The 20,731-nt window shown below is 40.3% G+C and overlaps 1 protein-coding gene across 1 annotated transcript in view; it reads left to right on the plus strand.

The window, feature by feature from the left end:
* The window catches only part of LOC134532346 (nose resistant to fluoxetine protein 6-like), a 71,063-nt gene that overhangs the window by 27,703 nt on the left and 22,629 nt on the right, over nt 1-20,731 (plus strand). The window contains exon 5 of the mRNA XM_063368772.1: nt 3,205-3,346. Within this exon, the coding sequence (XP_063224842.1) occupies nt 3,205-3,346 (142 nt within the window). The remainder of the gene's footprint in view (nt 1-3,204; nt 3,347-20,731) is intronic.

Here is a 20,731-nt window from a genome sequence, read left to right on the forward strand (position 1 = left end):
AGACTGGTGTGAAGTTAGACAACTTGAATTGAACTAAATAAATTTCTTCACAGGGAAAATCTACCACATCCACTATACACATGTTTTCATAAATAAACGAATGCATAGAATCGTGCGATCTTTGACTCCTATCCAGGATCTGCAGTCTAATTTTCTGAATCGCAATGCTCGAGCCCACATTCCATCACACTTTTTGGTTTAATTTGGTTAACTCTCAGTTTTTGTGGATTGCTTCACTAAAAATAGGTTGAAGTAACTCGGGAACTTTGAACAATGCTGCAGAAAAAAATACTTTCTCACTACAAATGCCCAGTTTACTAACTTTCAAAATTTATACCAAAAATCACACGACCGAAGACAGCCCAAGACTCTTTAGCAGAGGAACATTATCTACCACACTACTGGGTAGAGATTTCAAATTCTTTAGAATCGACTCACACGATTCACTAACGACCTCGTTGTCCTTCCCTAACTAATGAACGGGCTGCACTCCGCAACTGGTCCACCGAATCTGATCCCTGACATGCTATTCCAGCGTCGGTAAGGAACGCGCTCAGGGAAGCCTTGCTTAGGAAATGGATCAATCCATTACGGGGTCCTGTAGATATGATTACAAACACCCAGCAACTTTTCCGATCAAAGATTATGCACTTTCACCATTTATTACATATTCTGCCACACTTATAAAAGGAAAATAACAAAGGTACTCAGAGTTGCGCAGGAAATGAGCCCGGTCCCATCTAGTCCCAAAATAATCACTGCAGGCACTTACTCTTTTACCAAATCACAAGGTAAACACCTGCTTGCGCAGATGGGACCTAACCTGCATATTAAATGAAAATCAACGGAAATAAACTAAATGCTGAAAACTTTAGAAGAGGGCAGAACATTAACAAGACAAGACAAGTAAATTTATTAAGATAAAACTAACTTTACATGAACAATACAAAAATAATCAGTCTTCTCTCCTTATTTTTTCAGGTACAATGAAGTTATTATATATTTTGTTTTTGATCACACGAAATTAACTCAAAATTATTCTCAGCCGTTAAATATATATCAAGTTACGTTATAATAAATGTTTTTGAGCGATACATTCTTAATTCTCTGAAAAATAACACAATTTAAAATTACCAATAATTTCAAGGCTTTGGAAAGTAAAGTTAGTATTACTATGCTAAAATAATTATGGCCACCATGTGAACAGCACAGAAGGAGCAGAAAGTGCAAACATGTGCAGAGCATTATGAGCACCAAAAAAAAAAAACTAACCTTTACTTTGCCAGATGCATCACACACAAAAGACCAAGAAAAAATGTGTCAGAAAACATTAATGAATTTACAGGTAAACTTGTACAACGGCAAATATATCAAACTTATACAAATAACTATAACCATGAAAGAAAATAACGAACACAATATATACTTGGTTCTCCAATAAACTCCATACTCTCGAGCATCTCTTTCTCTCTCCCTATCTCTCTCTATCTCTCTCTTGGATGTCATTGATTCATGGTGGCATCGTCTTGATGGTCCTTGCTGCTACATACTGAACTGCCGAAAACGCCGAGTGTTTATACCCTAAATTCCTACCTCCCCCTTTAAAACTCTCTTGGATGAAATAGAAAGTCTGGGACAGTTACAGAAAGTTCTAGAAGGTACTTCACTGTAGTCCAAACAATCGATTCATATGCGAGTCTTTTGGTTGTATTCTTCTTCTTGCTAAGATCTCGGTTGGTACTCTTAATTTTGAAGCTGTTTTGAAGGAACCCTCATGATTTCGCTTGAAGGGTACTGTCTTAAACAGCACATCGCAGGAGCCTATGACTTGTGCCGATCTCCGTAGTGTAGTCGGATGCACACCGGTTAACGGTGCAAGGGGTCCTAGGTTCGAGTCCCGGGTAAGGCATGGGTGTGACATTTACATGTTGATATTTGATTACATACGAATTGAAATTGATGATTGCACTGAAACAAATTGATCCATTGGTCATTTGGCGTAAAGTTGTAGGCCACATAATTCATAATTCAAAGAAGAAAGTATCTATGACTTGTGATGTCACAAGATGATGATTCAACATAGGTACGGTTATGTTTCTCTTGTGTCGATATGTGTTTTTAATGTATAAAATCAACTCGAAACGTCTCGTGACCATTAAACGCGGTGACAATACTTTTCTATAGTACCGCTAGATAATAATACCCTTATTATATGGCGTATTATTTCTATCTCTTTGTAATGAGTCTCTTAAGGTTTTTTTTAAATTTAGTTTGAGATTTGTGCTGCAAAAAGTTTAAGTTTACTCTTATTAAAATAAATGTTATGTCTAAAGCTTATCAAAGGGTGTGTAATATGATCGTAATGTGAATAGTAAACATACAAAACCTAAAACCCATTTTTACCACATTGTAAAATTCTATCTCTATCTTGGGTGAAATAAGAGTTAATCTTTTAAAAAAATATAATGTTTTATAAAGTTATCCGCTCAAAGTTAAGTTATTGTCTTAATACACCTAAATAATTTTTTCTTTTTCACTTACGACGTATTCTCCAGAGAATTTTCTAATCCCTAGAGAATTTGGTTTGTTTAAAGAAACGTGATGTCAAAGAAAGGATGTCAATTTTCGATTAAGACTTAATAAAATCTCTACTGCGGATTCCCAGTAAACTGGGGGAAGGTGGGTGCTATTCACCTTCTAGGCACGCGCCAGGGACAAGTGCAGCTAGCTTGTTTCGTGACTTTCTGTGCGCGATTTGACCGTGGCAGCTGGAACAGGATCGTTGGAACAGCTGTATCGTTGTTTCGATAAGAATTAAATTCCATACTTTACAAAGGTTTGGAACTTATAATTACTTTCTTTATTTTAAAATATTCAAATTAGCACCTTGTAAGTTAAAATAACCATTAAAAATTTTAAAAAATATATTTCCTTACAAAATCAATATAAAATTTTATATGACAATTTAAAATTAAACTAAGTCTTGTGAATAAATGAACTTTAACAACACACAATATAGTCGGACGAAGCCATACAAAATATCTTGACGTATTAAATATTTTACATGTTCGAACCAAAATTTTATTTTACACAAAACATGCATTAGGAAAAGGAATACTGACACGCATGAGTGTGATGACCGATGGGTATTGTGTCACTGCAGGAAACTGTGATACACTTTGTAATGTAATATGTGGTCTGCAGGAACACAGCTGACGTGGTCAGCTACAAGTACTTCACCGACGTCTATGTGAGAACTGAGAACAGAGCAGCTCCATACTTTATAGGTGTCATGGTCGGTGTGCTGCTAGTGAAGCGTGAACACACCAAGTTCAGGATCGGCAAGGTGAGTGAGTGCATGCATACTAAATGCGACATTGTTAAAATCAATGTTTAAAACTCCCGGCCCTTAATCTACATAAATTCAATAGTGCTGTTTGTATCAGGATATTTAACAAAAAAAAAATATTTAAAATTGTGCTTCTAAAATATTAACATTCACATTGTTGCCACTGAATAGTATTTAATTTTTATGCTATTGTTATGTACCTGTATTGAATATGAAATTTTCATTAATACAGAAATATGTGTGCACATTTGTCATGAGAGACTCCTGTCACTGTTATCCAATACTTTTTATGGGTGCTCGGTGAAACCTAAGGTCAAAAATATTTTTGATAAAAAATGTCACTACTTAAGGTGTCACGGAACACAAATCTTGTTTACTTAAGACAGAATGGACAGTTTTGTAAGGTAGAGGTAGCCGCTAGGAGCGCTGGACATCATTTGCTCGCGTATTTTCACCGAATCTCCTATATTCAGTTGACGTCTAACCCACCGCCTCGCGGATAGGTGTTGAATGATTGCGGTTGTGCCCGGCGCCAATCAGTGATAACGTGCACTGATACACGAGACTATCTCAGGGGGGATATTGGCCACGTGACTAGAGGCAGCGGTACGTCGGCAGAGTCGACTTCTTGTGCCCTTACTGGCCGTCTCAGGCGTCACTCACACAGTAATTAGTCACTACGGGAATGTTCAGAATGTACGGAAATAAATTATGAAATACACTCGCGGGGTTTCTTTACATGGTGCTGCCCAGTAGCTGACCTGCCCGGTGCGTGTTGAGTTGCTCCACGTGTTCCGGCGCGTGCGTCCCTCCCGGAGGGCTGAGTTCTACTCCCGAGGCCGCGGGCTACTCGCAGCTGCCCGGACTATTCCCGCGCGAATTCCGCGCGCCATAACAGAAAGACCGGACAGGCCAACTAGTTTGGCGTAATTGCACAGTGAACAATTTTTAGCAGACAAAAAAAGCCTTCCATGGTTTTTTAAAAGTATTACTGTAAATTGTTACCAAATATATATCCATAAATCGGAGAAGCTTTCCCTTGTCCTACATCGATTGCGCCGTCTCGCGTCTATCGATATATCGTTGCGACGCGGGCCTGTCGGCGGGGGCGACTGTAATGCTGCCCCTTGGAAGGGCAGCCATTCAGGATTTTTCTGGCAATGGTTGTTTGTACAGCGACTGGAAGGGCAGCCCATCTCATTTCTGAAAACATGTTTATTTAAGTGTTTAAATAATTCTGAAAACTTGCCCCTTGGAAGGGCAGCCCATTAGGATTTTTCTGACAGTAGTGTTTTTGAAAGGTTGTCTGAATTGTTGCCCCTTGGATGGGCAGCCCTTCAGGATTTTTCTGACAGTGGTTAATTTGTAAAGCGACTGGAAGGGTAGCCCTTCCAGTATCTTAAAATGTGTCTATTTTCGTAATTTTATAATCCTGAATTGTTGCCCCTTGGAAGGGCAGCCCATCACGATATCTTTGACAGGGGTGTTTTTGAAAGGTTGTCTGTATTGTTGCCCCTTGGATGGGCAGCCCATCAGGATTTTTCTGACAGAAAGAGAAAATTCCGCCGAAGACAGATGTAGTAATTGGAGCCTTGTAGACGTGTATCTTCGTAGTCAAGTACTCATGTATACATGCAGTCCTATAGTCTCGTAGCTTCATAGCCTCCTAGTCTTGTAGTCAAATAGCGCTAGGCCTAAGACTATTTGGAGTCAAATACTTTTGACGTCATTGATTGTTGGAGCAGAAGACAGTTGGAGCCAATGACTGTTTGAACCAATGACTGTTGTAGTCAATGACTGTTGGAGCCAATGACTGTTGGAGCCAATGATTTTTGGAGCCAAAATACTTTTGAAGTCATAGACTGATTAAGCCATTGACTATTGGAGCCAATTACTTTTGGAACTAAAAACTGTTGGATTTATATACTGTTGTAGACATTATATAACTTATCATTGTCGATGGCATCGTACCGATTTGAATATATGTGAGAATGCACCTCCTTTTCGTTAAATGCGCTTTCGTTTTGTAGAATTTCCGTCCAAATGTGCTTCGTTTTCATTAAATGCTTGACCTGCGTGAATGAAGCGTAGTCATTACGTAAAAATTGCGTACATTGCGTGTACTTAGCTTGTATTGCGCTTCAATTGCGTGAACATTGCGTGTTCGTTCCGTTTACTGCGTGTACTGTGTGTTCATTACGTGTACTGCGCGTAAATTGTGTGTATTGTGCATACATTGCGTGTTAATAGCGTGTTGGAGCTGTTGGAGCATTTGGAGCATTAGAGCTTTGGACCTTTAGAGCTGTTGGAGCATTGTAGCTTTGGATTTTTGGAGCTGTTGGAGCCTAGCGTCTATTGGTTACATCGAATTCATGAAACGAGAACGTGTCACAACGCATCGAATTTTTTCGATGATATATGCTTCTTTTCTATATTTTGTTTTGACTCGTGTATTATAGTCAATGGTTCATGATTTGACTAGCGTACTATTCCTACGGGTGCATGTAAATAAGCGAGTCCTAGACAGCAGGTCGCTCAATTTGTTACTGTCGTCGATGATGTAAGGATCACCTGGTTTGTTTCTTCTGGCGCATAAGACGCGTAATTACCTGTTCTTGTGAACTCGATGGCATCTTTACCATCTTTAACGGCGAACTAATGGACGTTGTACCATCGTCTACGGGAACCCTGACGTCAGCGACGTCTAAGATGGAGCATAAGCCGTTGGCAAAGACGTCGTCAACACTGGAGGAGACTTCAACAGTCGTGGTACCAGTAGAAGAGAGCTTAAAGACTTCAGTACTGGTTGCACAGGAATCCTCGAAGGACGTCTTTTCGCCCTCGATGGAAACTTCAATGGATGGTGATTCGTCAACAACTAACGAACATCGATGTCGTTACTGCGACGAGATTTTCTCAAACATCAGCAATACTTGGTGACACGAGAAGAGAGAATGTGCTAAAAACCTTTATCGTAAAATGTTTGGCTGTAAATAGTGTCGCCAGCAATTTACAAGAAAAGCTAATTTGAAGAAATACTTGGAAACATGCAAAGGTCCTGCTGCGCGGCAGAAAGTAAAGGTTTCGGTGCAACAGCGAATGATTGATGTACATAAGTGTATGCCTGTAAATGGTACAACTGCAGTAACATCGACATCTGGTTCGGGTTCGTCTTCATCACCACGGTATCTTTGCAGCTACTGCGATATGACATTTGCATTTGCTCATGATGCACAAATACATGAGAGGAGAAGAAGAATCCTTCTCGCATGAAGTTTTTCTGTGATGAGTGTCATGAATGGTTTACTCGAATTGATAATTTACGTTGACATGCGAAAAACTGTAAAGGTGGAGTCCGTGTGGCTACTGTTGAACTACATGCAAAAATTTCAACTCCTCGCTTTAGATTGGGGACTCGTGAGCGTACAGGGAAACAAAGAGATGCGTAGCATCCGATTGGTATGACGTCTGGACATGAAACTAAACCTAAGACTGTGGTCGGTGCTCTACAGGTGAATGATAATGGCCTCTAGAGTAGAGTGGGGCAAAAGGACGCACTTAACATTTGGACTCAAATATCTGTCATGTTAATAGAGCAAACAATTTGTTATTTGTAACATAGAACCTATTATCATTCGTGAGTCTTATTAACTAGGTATTTTAACATAATTATAAATATTGTGAATGCTAGGATGTGTTTGCCGACATGAAGTAAAAACGTACTTTTGCCCCACCAGTGGGGCAAAAGTTCGCATGATGTGGGGCAAAAGTTCGCATGTTACCATAAAATTGTAAAAGAAAAATTGAATTGTATAATTTATTTAGATTCATATGAGTTTTACTTAAGACACTAATTCATTACAATTTAACACTAATAACACAGAAAAATGGATTTAAGTGGCAAATGTTAGCATGTTATCAGCTTCAAAAAACAGTAGGGGTTATAATGTATTTTAACAGTTATCATAAATAACATCTTTCTTTGCCAGAACCATTAAAAATTGTGAGTTTTTTAAACTTTTTATTTCTTTGAACTCTATTTTATTGGTGCACAAATTGTTTTAGTAAACTTACTAGACGTAATAATTTCCTTACTAAGGGATTCTTACTTTAATTGAGTCTTTTACGTAGAGTGGCCTCTGAAATGCCATAATCTGTAGCTATTCTACGTTTAGAATCTCGTTATGCAAGTCTCTGTCGAGCTATCGTCAAAATCTCTGGAGTACACAGCTTTCGCTTCATTTTCCTCTGATAATTCCTGCAAAAAAAATTGGTTGTCTGTAAAGTCGGTTTACGGACGATAGTTTAACGTGACAACGTCATAACCAAACATTGATGAAATGATTGCAAACTTTTATGAATAAAATTGAACCATTTTTATTTTAATAATAAAAGAATAAATACTTGAAATTATACTAGTAATCATATTTTTAAAATGCAAAAATAATTAACCTTTTTTGTTGAAATTTTTGTTCTAATAAGCAATTAAAACCACATTAACTTTTCACTTCACTTCATAAACAGTCGACGAAACAGTTCACGTGTAGATGACTTGTACTTAATTTTACAAACTGACGTTTAGCTATAAAGTGTAAATATAATTATGAACACGTTTTCATATAAATGAACTGTAATCAAATATCTATCATCAATATTATATGAATGACCATAATTTTTCACGTTAAACAATCGTCCGTAAACCGACTTTACAGACAGACAGCCAATTTTTTTCAAATAATAAAGTTTCAATGTTAACAATTAAAACTTTAGTCAATGTTTAGAAATGAAATCGGACGCATAAGCCAATCGAGTGGAAGAGAGATAGATACGGCGCAAGCGTACAATGAACGTAACGGGACACATCATAACGGGCCAATGTGCATAACGGGACACTTTTTCGTGCGTGCAGCTGGCGTTCATCGATTTATTAGACGTTGTCACGTCAAAAAAGATCACATTACAATCATTACCCACAATATTTCAGAGGACTGTAAACTACAGATGTGTATGCGGGGTAAAAGTTCGCATTGCAAACTTTTACCCCTCTTATACTTGCATACTTTTGCCCCCGCAATACTTCTCTTCCATTTCCAGGAAGTGCTACTATCTGTGGTATGCAATGCGAACTATCTGATACTTTACGACACTCGGGAAAAACCACTTTATCAAACAGCCTAGCGTATTATTTTCGTACACTAACTCCTTTCTTGATAAACTAGTTCCAAGAAATTTAAATATTACATCAGTATCATGAAATACAATATTTACCTCATGGTTTTTATGCCGTTCGTACTATCCAGCTGTTCTTACGTGTAACGATGCTCCAACATGACACCTTTAACACCCACTCAGGTTTTCCAATATAATATTAGTGGGAACAAATATACCAGCACTGCGTACTTTTACCCGCCGCGCACTTTTACCCCACTCTACTCTACTTGGCGCAGTCTGCATTTCGTGGAACATTGAAAGACTACTATTATCTAAATACGTTTAGTGAGTGGAAAGACCTTTGTAATTTTCTTGACGAAATCAGACAGAACATAATCAATCAGCTTACAGATGACGTAGCAACAAACGGACCTTTGAAATATTACTTGTGGTTGAAATGTATATATGTAAAGTCATATCCGTTCGATGACAAAGTGAAGAAGTGTGCATACAAGACATCGGCTGCAGTAATTTACAGTTGTGGCGATGTGGAGCAAACTGTTAAACACGGTATCCAGAAACTCTGCCAAGAAGAGGAGGACTATGTATGTAATTGTTCTGGTTGGTCTCTGTCTAGTACAAACCGATTGGAGCTAAGAATTAGTCATTTCACGCCTATGCAGCGCTAAATGTTTATAAGATAGCTGGCATTCGCAAGTGATCCTGTAGTAAAATATAAATTATGTAATAAATATTATGTTTGTAAAAGAACTTGCGGTGCTTTATTTCTCGAACCTGACCCTTTTCTGGTATTTTACTTAAATATATTTTCAGCTTCGTCCATAGATCTAACCAAGTATCGATTCAATATGTAAATTAATGAGTGCATTTTTGATATGACAACGTCTAATAAATTGATGAACGCCGCCTGCACGCACGAAAAAGTGTCCCGTAACACACATTGTCCCACTATGGATGTGTCCCGTTACGCTCATTGTACGCATGCGCCGTATCTCTCTTCCACTCGATTGGAACAACAATCGATTTGACTTTTCAATCATGTTTTTGTCGTTTGAATAAATAACATTATATAATTTTACGATCTTCCACCGATTTTCAGCACAATCAGTACGGTTATTAAAAAGTATTGTTGAATTTTCAAAAACGTTTTTAACGAACAATGGTGTTTTACAGTTACACATAATAATTCCAATTACACCCGGGATCTTTTGCACAATGTTTTAAAAAATATTGTAACATATTATAAATAATATTGGTGTATTTTGGATGCGTATTTGTTATAAAATCGTATTATAAAAACGAAATAATATTATTCCCCTATGGTGCTCCTATCTACTGTAATGCCGCCTGCTGAGTACACAATCTACTGTCACAGTAAATGAGCCCTTTCACAGTTACAGATTAATAAATTCTCCCTGTCATGCGCTTCTGAATCTTTAATGGGCGCCAGTACCCGAAGGTACCCAACTTAATTATTTATTAGACAGAAAAATAAATTTAATACTAATTATAATACTTTTATTGTTTATCATTAAAGAAATAAAATTACGAAGACGGTTGCTTACACTTTCGAATAAAAAGAAAACAACATATTAAGTAGCTAATAAAATTACGTTGGGCACAACAGATACAAAAGTTCATTTGTTAGGAGATAAAAATAAATTTAGCTAGTTCAGTATTCGTCGGTTCGCATGAAATTCAATATCCTTCAAGACTTCTGAGTGAAGTCGTACAACATAATAATTGTGCCATAATTCCACGAAAACTAGAGACTTTAATATTATTCAAAGGAGATAGATTTAAAACAATTAGGATAATCAGACAGCAGATGATCACTACCTCAAATAGTGCTATGATTCGGTGACGCGGCTGCTCAGGATTTAACATAGCATATAGACATACCTGAAGATTTGATGATATATGGTTTTAGATAAAGCCCCAATAAAACCATTACTCTCAGAGCTTCGCCGAAGCTCGGGGCGTATTTTTCTCGCCAATTTGAGAGACGTAGCGATGCTATATAATATTTAAAATGTCACGTCGGCAAGGCCCGACGCGACAACACACACAAGCCACAAGATGGCACATCGAAGTTTTTTTTTTCTCTTCCCTTACAAAATTAAAAGCGTCTATAACCAACAATGTCTTTTAAATATCCGCCGATCTATCGACCAATTACCGGCCTTGAATTAAGCATTTAAAAGATATTAAATTTAACATTATTAACATAGAGAAAGGTTGCGAAGCTCAAAGCAATTATCCAAAACAAATATAGAAGTTAATTAACATGAATGATATATAAATTTGTGACAAACAAAAATGTAAACAAATACTGAAAAACATAAATAAATTATTTTTAAATTAAAGTTTCAGTTTTCTGTGATCTGATGTAGTATCGCAGATGCCGCTCTCGGCCTTACTTAACATAAAATTGCACAAAATTTGGTTTAATTCAGGTCGTACCAAAAATTTCAATTTAAACACTGAAACTTGACAACATCAAACGTTGGTAGCACTGCGATGACGTAACAGCTGCTGTAACGGCTCTCGCCATCTTTATTTCCGTCTTCGGAACACAGTCGTGTTTGTGGTCCCGTGCGGGAACGATCGTCGTGCTCGCACTGTGGCTACATCATGGAATAATCTAGAAACTTCTGATTCATCATTACCATCTCTACATATATTACCTATGGAATCTGAATTTTCACAACAAGGCAAACGAAAATTAAGAGAGGATGAAGACATCTCAGAAGATAGGACAACTAAGGCTAACCGCAAGACTGATTCGGCACCTCCTGATCCTTCAGAAATAAGGTACAACCAAAGCTGGAACCTTGTTTTTCCCGATCGACACCCAGGTCCCTATGTTGTTCTTATCGAATCTAATGACAAACATGTCGGTAACCTCCATCCCCTCTCTGTCGGCCGTAAGCTGCACCCGAATCCGGACATTGAGTTCATTCAAAGGGCCGGTCCGCATAGACTTAAAATAACTTTTACCTCTCTCCATGGCGCTAATCGCTTCTTGCGATCCGAGATCCCTCGCGCACATAATTTATCAGCTTTCATTCCTCAGAGCTTACTAATCAGGGAAGGCCTTATTTACGGAGTACCTCTGGACGTTGACGTAGAAGACCTGATGTCGGGTATTGAGTCCCCCTCACACAGAGTTTTGTCCCTGGAACGTCTTACTAGATTTGTTCCGTCTGGCCCGCGACAACCCATCAAATTGGTCAAAGTCACTTTTGAAGGACAATCACTGCCTGATGCTATTGTCATCTATAAGGAACGTTTCCCGGTTTCCCCACGAGTACAGTCCGTCCTTCAGTGTCACCGCTGCTTCCGCTTCGGTCACTCCACTAAGACCTGTCGGGCCCGGGTAGCGCTCTGCCCGGACTGTGGTGAGGACCACGAGCCTGACAAGTGTCTTCATTCCGCTCGCCCGCGTTGTGTGAATTGTCACGGGTCTCATTCCGCTACTGATAAGAAAAACTGCATTATGTGGGAGTACGAGCGGGAGGTGAAGCGTGTTATGGCTCACAATAATTTGCCCTACAACGCCGCCAAGGAATTGGTTACAACACAGACTTCATTTCGTCCACCATCTCGAGCTGTACGTCGACCGCTACGTCCCCACTTGACGCCAACAGACTTTCCCCACCTATCGGGGGCTGTGCAACTTCCCTCAGTTAACCCAATTCGCTTTGATCACTCATATGCACAGAGAGTTCAGTCACCTTCTGTGACGCAGAATAGTCGGCCTGATGGATACTTGACCTGTTACAAAGCGGTTCCCCCTATGGTGGGTCAGGGATCTTCCCCCTCTTTTGATATTCGTCGTTATTATGCTCAATTCCGACCGGACACCCCAGACCTCTCAATGCATGCTCTACAGCCTAGTCCTCCTGATCTTCCGTCGCCTGCCACTTCCCGCGTTTCTCCCGAAGTACCCGTTAGGAGCCCTGCCGACCCAGGGGAAGACTCTCTACTCGATGGTTCCCGTGAACATCGTTCTTCCTCCGCAGGTCCATATTCTGCGCACACTCGCTCTAAACTGAACTCCTTAATGGATACCTTGGAAGTTATGTTTAATATGGTACGGCAGAACCCGACAGTGTCGTTTGACAAGGAAGGACTGTTTCAATCCTTCCTTCAGATTATTCTCGGTTAATTTCTTCCACCTTTCTTAGCGTCTCTTTGCATATTTTACCATGCTTCAACATCCACTCACATTCTTGCAATGGAATGCTCGATCTCTTCATTCTAACAGATTTCCTCTCATACAGTTTCTTACGTCCACCTATGTAGACGTTCTCATGATATCCGAATCTGGGTTAAATTCTCGGCCTCTTCGTATTCCACGCTACCGGAATGTCGTATCCACCCTTCCCGGCCGGGGAACGGCGCTTCTTTTACATGAATCTTTGGTTTACTCGGACCTTTCTCTTCGACTTCCTCCGGGGATGGCTGAGGTAGATGCTGTAGCTGTTAATCTTCACCTCAAGGGTAGTGTGTTGTCTGTTGTCTCCATTTACGTTCGCCCCCGTCTCTGTATCACTGCCTCAGATTGGACCCTTTTTTTTTTCCCAGTTTTCCGGCAGCCTCATTTTGGGTGGGGATTTTAATTGTCACCATATTCAATGGGGTAATCTCAAAACAGACATTGCTGGGACACACCTTCTGGATTCCATTTATCAATCGCGTCTACTTTTACTTAACACTGGTCAACCTACCTGGCATGGTCACCCTTCGGTTTCACCTACAGCAATTGACCTTACCCTCGCTTCCTCTGATTTATATTCTCGCTTAGTTTGGCAGGTCTTACCAGATGACTGGGGTAGTGACCATTTCCCGTTGTTGATCTCTCACAATCCTTTCGGTCAGTCCTCTACTCACTTCTCTCCCACTTACTGTAAGCTTAATACCCTTCAGGCAAACTGGTCTTTGTTCCAATCATTGCTTTGTGAAACTCACAAAGTCGCCCCTATTATCACGTCGTCCTCATTGGAGCAGTGCTATAACTGGTTCTATATGCAACTGTGTCGCGCTATTACTTGTTCTATTCCAGTTAATATCTGCGGGCTGTCCCAACGACGTTGCTCGGCTCCATGGTGGGATCGTTCCTGTGATGAGGTGAACGTTGCACGACGTCATGCCTTTCACCAATACAAACATCACTCTAATTTGGAAAACTACCTCGCTCTCAAGCGTCAACAAGCCATCGCAAAACGTGTTTGGAACATGCGTAAACGTCAGGCGTGGGTGAAATTTTGTTCTGGTTTCTCCCGTTCGACGTCTACATCACAGTTATGGCGACATTACAATCAGTTTGTAAGTAGTGCATATCCTGCTGTACGTTCTCCTCTACCTGATGCTTTATGGCCCCCTTTCATGTCCCATATAGTGCCGGATTTTGTACCGGAAGAATCTGCCATTCACCCGTATACCGCGTCGATTGTCCTCCCCAGACCTCCCCTCAATTTTCCCCTTCAGCCAATTTCCGAAGGCGAACTCGTAGCTTTTCTAAGCCGATGCGGTAATACGGCGGCGGGTCCAGATCTAATACCATATTCGGTTCTTGCACATTTGCCGATTCCCAGTTCCCATTACCTCTTAGGTCTGTATAATGTCATGTTACAATCGTCTACTGTTCCGGAGGCGTGGCGTAAATTCTATATTCTTCCTATACCTAAACCCAATAAGCCCCTATCGTGTCACGCGTCCTATCGTCCGATTGCGCTACGATCATGCCTCGCTATCCTTTTTGAAAAAATTTTGAAAGCTCGCATTCTGTGGTTTTTAGAACATCACCGCTTACTCCGTCCAGAACAATTTGCGTTTCGCCAAGGTCTTGGGACATCGGACGCGCTTAGTGTCTTCTTTTCCTACATCCGCGAAGGCATGCAAGCGAGAGGTATCGTCTCCGCTGTTTTTCTCGACCTTCAAACGGCGTTTGACCGAGTTTCTCTTCCTGTCCTGTACCGCAAAATGGATTCTGCTGGCTTTCCGGTCCAGATCATTCGTCTGATACAAGCTCTTACTACCGAAAGGATTTATATTCCTCGGGTTGTAGCTGGCGACACGCTCTCAAGGGTTAGTTGTTTAGGCCTTCCACAGGGCAGTGCTTTGAGTCCAATTTTGTTTCTCCTCTATACGCAGGATGTAATTTTTCATTTGGGCCCGCTGGTTCGTTCCCTCTCCTATGCCGATGACATTGTGTTGTGGTACCCCTGTAAAACTTATGTTGATGCTGCCGATACTCTGACCTCCGCTCTCCTTCATTTACGACATTGGTTAGATCTCCACGGCCTTGAGCTTTCTGTCACAAAGTGTCGAGTCATGTACTTTTCCAGGAAGCGTTGTCCTGTAGGTGTACCCCTCCCTCTATTTAATGGCGTTGCCCTTCCTTTGGCTACCTCTCACAAATACTTAGGTGTTATGTTTGATGCTCGCTGTACAGGAGAGGCTCATGTAGCTCACCTTCGTAATAAATGTCGGAAGCGGATTCAGCTCTTAGAAGCCCTTGCTCGTCGGTCGTGGGGTGCGGACCCTGTGGTATTGCGGCAATTTTATTTTTCTACTATTCGCTCCGTTCTTGAATATGGATGTTTTGTCCTTTTGTTCACCCCTTCCCGCTTGATCCATAGATTGGAGGTCCTTCAAAACACCTGCCTACGAGTCATTTCAGGTGCGTATCCATCGACCCCGATTCCGTATCTACATGTGGATTGCCATGTCATGCCCCTTAAACTCCGATTCCGCTGGATTTGGGGTAAGTATTGGTTGACTACACGCCTCTCTCGTATCTCAACTGTTCCTCGGGCAGTGGATAAACTCGATCTACCTATTCCGCCCATCCTTGTCGATGCTTTTCATAGCATTGCTTCCACCCATTCCACTTCCTTTTCTCGATATGAGTTTTCACATGAGGTACAGTATTACATACCACGGTGTGTTGCCGTGGGACGGAAAACTCAGCTCCCTCTTACAACTCGGCAGGACCTCTCTCGGGCTCTGCGTGGGTTCTCTGATCATGTTCGTATTTACTCCGATGCATCCAAAACTGAGGAGGCCGTTGGTGCGGCTATTTTTATTCCCTCATCGCGGATTTCTAAGCTTTTTCGACTCCCCTCCTTTACTACAATTTTTTTCGCCGAAGCGTTTGCTATTTATCAAGCCCTGTTAAGCATCGTTTCCTCAGGTTTAGGGCCATCGGTGATTCTCACCGACTCTTATAGTGTTTTTCAATCCCTCTCCTCGACCGCTCCGTCGGCCGAGCCGTTACTTTGGAAAATTCGCTCCCTATGCTATCAACAAGCACTGCTTGGCTCACCAGTTTCCTTCATATGGATCCCGGGTCATGTGGGTATACCTGGGAATGAAATGGCTGACAAGTTGGCGAAATTGGCGTCTGAAGAGGGTACGGCGGTTACTCAGACTTCCCCTGTCACGCTTCTCCCTATGTTGGGCCGCCTTATTTATCGTGAGTGGGAAGATGTCTGGCACTCTTATGTACTTTCCCATGACTCACTCTATACTTCTTTGCACCCTAATTTAGATGATGACATCTTGCGTAGGTTCGGTCGGTTTGGCAGGAACGTTTATGTCACCTCCTTCCGCCTACGCACCCACCATGCTGCTATTCCCTCCCACCTCTTTAAGCTTCGTATACTGCCCTTAGCAACCTGTTCGTGCGGTGCCCCTACGGCCGATTTAAATCATATATTGCTGGAGTGTCCCCTTCTTCTGGACCGTTCTTTCTTTTTTCATGATTTGGGTGTCCTACGCGTTCCGTTCCCGCTCAAATTCCCGGAAGCTCTATTAGTTTCGTCACCTGAAATTTTTCGGGCGATCTCTGCTTTTCTTTCCCATAATCACGTAATTTTATGATTTTGTGACCCCTGGTTATCTTGTTTTTTCCTTCGGTCTGTTTTCGCTACTCCCCTGTTTCTCTCCCATTAAGGTTCCAACCTTGGTTGTTTGGCGCCCCCGCCTGAGACCAAAAAAAAAAAAAAAAAAAAGTATTCGGAACAGGCAGCTGCTAGCTCGTGACGTCGGGGAAACAGACACCTGCTGTTGATATGGGAGGTATGAGTTACCTCGTTGAAGGTCTCGGGAGCGAAGAAGAGGATTAGCTCCGCCGCAGGATGCAAGGTATGTGTTGGTTCTGTAGGAAAATTCTAAGCTGTGAACATGTGTAGTGTGGCGGTCATGCAACAATACCGCTCGTGTGCAGATACACGTCTCCGCTGGACGCCACTGGACGGTACTGGACGTAACGTCACCCGTGCCGTTAGTGCCCCTGGATGTCTCGTCATGGACATCAGTAGCCTTGGACAGCTGGATTGGCAGCAATCATTCCGGACAACTCATGCCCTGAAGCTGCCTCGCGGCCGCTCCACCCCAGGCCTGCGGTGGGACGTCATGCCCACGCCCTGACAGACGTGGTGGACGCTGTCACTGCTGCTCTACTGACATGCAGTAGATGAGGACGAATAAGACGTCATCACGGTCCGTAGTTCGTCCGCGCACTCGTGTACACACTCGACACTTCTTTACACATTAGCCTCTAAATTCACCGCTTTTTAACTATAAGCGTCCAAGTGAAATACCTCGTACAGTCTATTGATAATCGCTGCAAACACTGGAACGGAAACAACCTCTTCCTTTCTTGCTACCCTAACTAACCTTAAATAAAGTGTAAGCAACCTCCTTTTAAAAATAAACAATGTTACTTTAAAATAATAACTCCTTAAAATATTATACATAACTCATTAACTCATAAACAATAACAATAGTAGTTTATAATTGTTTTGATATCATATGTTTGCAAATTTATAAGTTTGTTTACAAACATTATAGCAAACCTTATATTATTGAACCTGGCAGAAATAATATATTCTGGGTTCTGCCCACAATAATATTTTTAATATATTACTGTTTGATAGGATAAACATTATATTATTGAACCTGGCAAAAATAACATTCTTGGTTCTGCCCACAACAATATTTTTAATTTATTACTGTTTGATATGGTTAACACATTCCTATACACATAACAAAATAATAACATTGTTTTTCACAATAAATACAGTAATATTTACAACACATTTATGTAAATGATTAAAATACAGCTCTTTGTTTTAACTGTTTTTACTGCCCTTAGCAGTGATTAATTTATCTGTCCTTACTATAACAGTAAATAAATAAATTTTCTTTTTAGTCACATTCCTTAGGTTTTGATAAACCTTAACAATCACTACATCACAAGGTCTTTAACATTGCCTTAAAATATTACACCAAACTAATTTCAGCACTGAAGAATCTGAAGAATCTTATTACAGCAAACTGTGAAATAAAGTGCTATAATGAGTGATATATAAGTGTGATGTAAGTCAGTGATGGTGAAAATAAATAGTCGATTAATGTTTATATTTCTTTTATTTCGAAGATAAAAATAAAATGATGTCTTTAGCTAGACAGATAGCTAGAAATTTCTTCTTGTGTGATAGTTAGGAAATTGTGGATGAGGTGAAATATCCACTTAAATAGTAATCCTGTGGGATTACAATCCTAGTCAGAATAGTTTACTACTGAGAGATGAAGAAAGTGTTATACATGAGGATGCCTAGGAAATAGGTAGGTTAAAAGGCTGTAGCCTGGATCCTAACAAGGTAAGCCCTAATTATAAGTTGCTACAGTGTTTGTTTACACTCAGTGTGTCAGGATGTCTGTGTACAACATTTCATTGCCTAGGTATACAGTAGCATCAACATACAGCCTGTTCTGATAGTGTACAGTATAATTACTAAACTTGTGTGTGTGATCCGAACTATTAGGTGCTGTCAATAAAACGTACCTACAGTACACAAGGTTCACAGTAGATCCTTTAGGTCTCTGCCTAAGGACAAGAGCATTTGCTCTCGTACTGAACCAAATAAATGCTAGGAAGTCTGCGCTTCACCTAGCCGAAATCAACTGAGTACAAACAATATAATATATAAACTCCGCTGACTATACACCTTAACCTTCTGGTATAAATTCACCGTTACACACAAATATTAATAGTCAGTGGCGGACCTAGACTGTGCGGGGCCCTGGACAATTTATTTCAGCGGGGCCCTTGTATCTCGGAGGGAGGGGGGGGGGTCTTATCAGACTGGAGTATGGAATACCACTGAGGAAAGGGGGATTTGTGGTCACTCTCCCGGAAAGTTAGAAAATTAAACTTTTGAGCCTACATTGAACCTAAATTTCGACGATGGTAAGAAATTTTCTTTCGTGGAAATTGTAATTGGGTTAGTTTTATTAATGCATACAATTTAATTCTGGTTAAATCTGGTCATTTTATAAGTCTATAAAAGCTGCCAATATTTTTAAAATTGAAATCATAATAAAAATATAAAAAATCAAAAGCAAAAACAAAAAACAATATTTCCTTTTTTTCATTTACACACATACGATATTTTTTCACATAAAATAAAATTATACAAAGAAGAAAAATAAAAATACGAAAATAAATTTGGATTGTTTTTGTACAAATACTCAAATATATGCCACATGTAAATGAGGTTTAACTTATATAGCTGTTTAGGCTATTATTTAAATTAGTCGTAAAATTAATTTGGTACAAAAATCACATAGGTAAATTTTTTTCCCTCACTTATGAAAATAAATGATTTTAAGGGAAAAAAAAAACCAACAACAACATTTCAAGGCAAAATATTACAGTTCAACTGTTCCTTATCTGCAGTAAATTTATTAGTCTTTAAATATTTTGTTAAAGAATCGCTTAATTTTTTTTCAAGTTCTTTGCGTTTTTCAATTTTTTTCCGTTTGGAACTGCCAGAATCATATTTCCTACCAAAGTCACGATCACGAGAGGTCATTGTAAATTAATCTGACTGAAACTAACAAATAAAAATTTCAGCCTTGATTATGAAACTGTCTAATAGAAATAAATATCCCTATTAATAAATATCATTGAAAGTAGTTACAACAAAATAACAGGACGAACGAATAGAGATTCAAAATGTGTACTGCACGATACATGACTTAATATTTCCACTGATCTGGCGACACTGCAGTAACAACATCGGTCTGTAACGCGTACGTTCACACCCCCTCCACTTTTGAATATCGTAAAAGGGAAGGGAAGGCTAATTATCAGCCGCTGACTAAAGTCACGTAAATTTAGAAGGTTGAGAGGAAGTTCAGGGTTTACATAGCGACCTATACTTTCAATTCCTTTGATAACTGGCAGAAGTAATATCAACATAAAACAAAAAAAGCACAACTGTGTGTACTTTTCACCGCCCTTCCCCAGAGATATATTAGAGGAAAACGACACTCAGAGCAAAGCCTTGTCGCCGTATCTGTGATAACTGTAACCTGAAGCAAACGCTAATCAGCATCGCCAGCTGGCAAGTGTCAGGTAATGTGATCCACATATTGCCAACCCGATTATCTGACACTCGTCCCCTGCATGTTGCGGGTAATACATATAAAAGAGGTTCTAATAGACATTAGGGGTGTACAACTTAATTTCGAACACCTTACATGACAGGTGCCAGGGTGAGGGCAGACGCGGGGCCCCACTAGGCGCGGGGCCCTGGGCGATTGCCCGGGTCGCCCGGCCCTGGATCCGCCCCTGTTAATAGTAATTCTAGGCACAATTACATTACAGTACACATAAAGCTGATTCAGAGTATACTCTGGTGTTATATATCTTGCACAACTGGTGCATGGTAGGCCATTAAATGATTAATGTTATAGTTTCCCACTGTGACACCTGTTGACTCTTCTTTTAGGGTGTAACAGTTCTCCCGATGTATTCGAAAAATCTCATATGGTCCACTGTAGAGTAGGAAAAGCTTTTTTGTTACGTTTTCCCACTTATTACTTGTTGGCGCAGTCCTTAGAAGAACAAGGTCACCGACCTTGAAATGGTGAAGCTTGTGACCGGCTTTGCGCTTTTCCCTATTCCTGGCTCCTAAATGTAATTTTGCCCTTATTAACTCTTCTATTTCCTCTCTTACAGGAAGTTTGTCAGATACGTTGTTGTGGTCGCAAGTAGGTAGGTAATGGGGTGTAACGCCGGTAGAGGGGTGTATAGTGTGATTTAATACACACTCAATAAATGGCAAGTAATCACGCCAGCTTTGCTGTGCATCATGACAGTAGGCCCTAAGCAGATTTCCTAGTGAACGC

The sequence above is a fragment of the Bacillus rossius genome, chromosome 5 (assembly GCF_032445375.1).
Source record: "Bacillus rossius redtenbacheri isolate Brsri chromosome 5, Brsri_v3, whole genome shotgun sequence".
In the NCBI taxonomy this organism is placed as follows: domain Eukaryota; kingdom Metazoa; phylum Arthropoda; class Insecta; order Phasmatodea; family Bacillidae; genus Bacillus; species Bacillus rossius.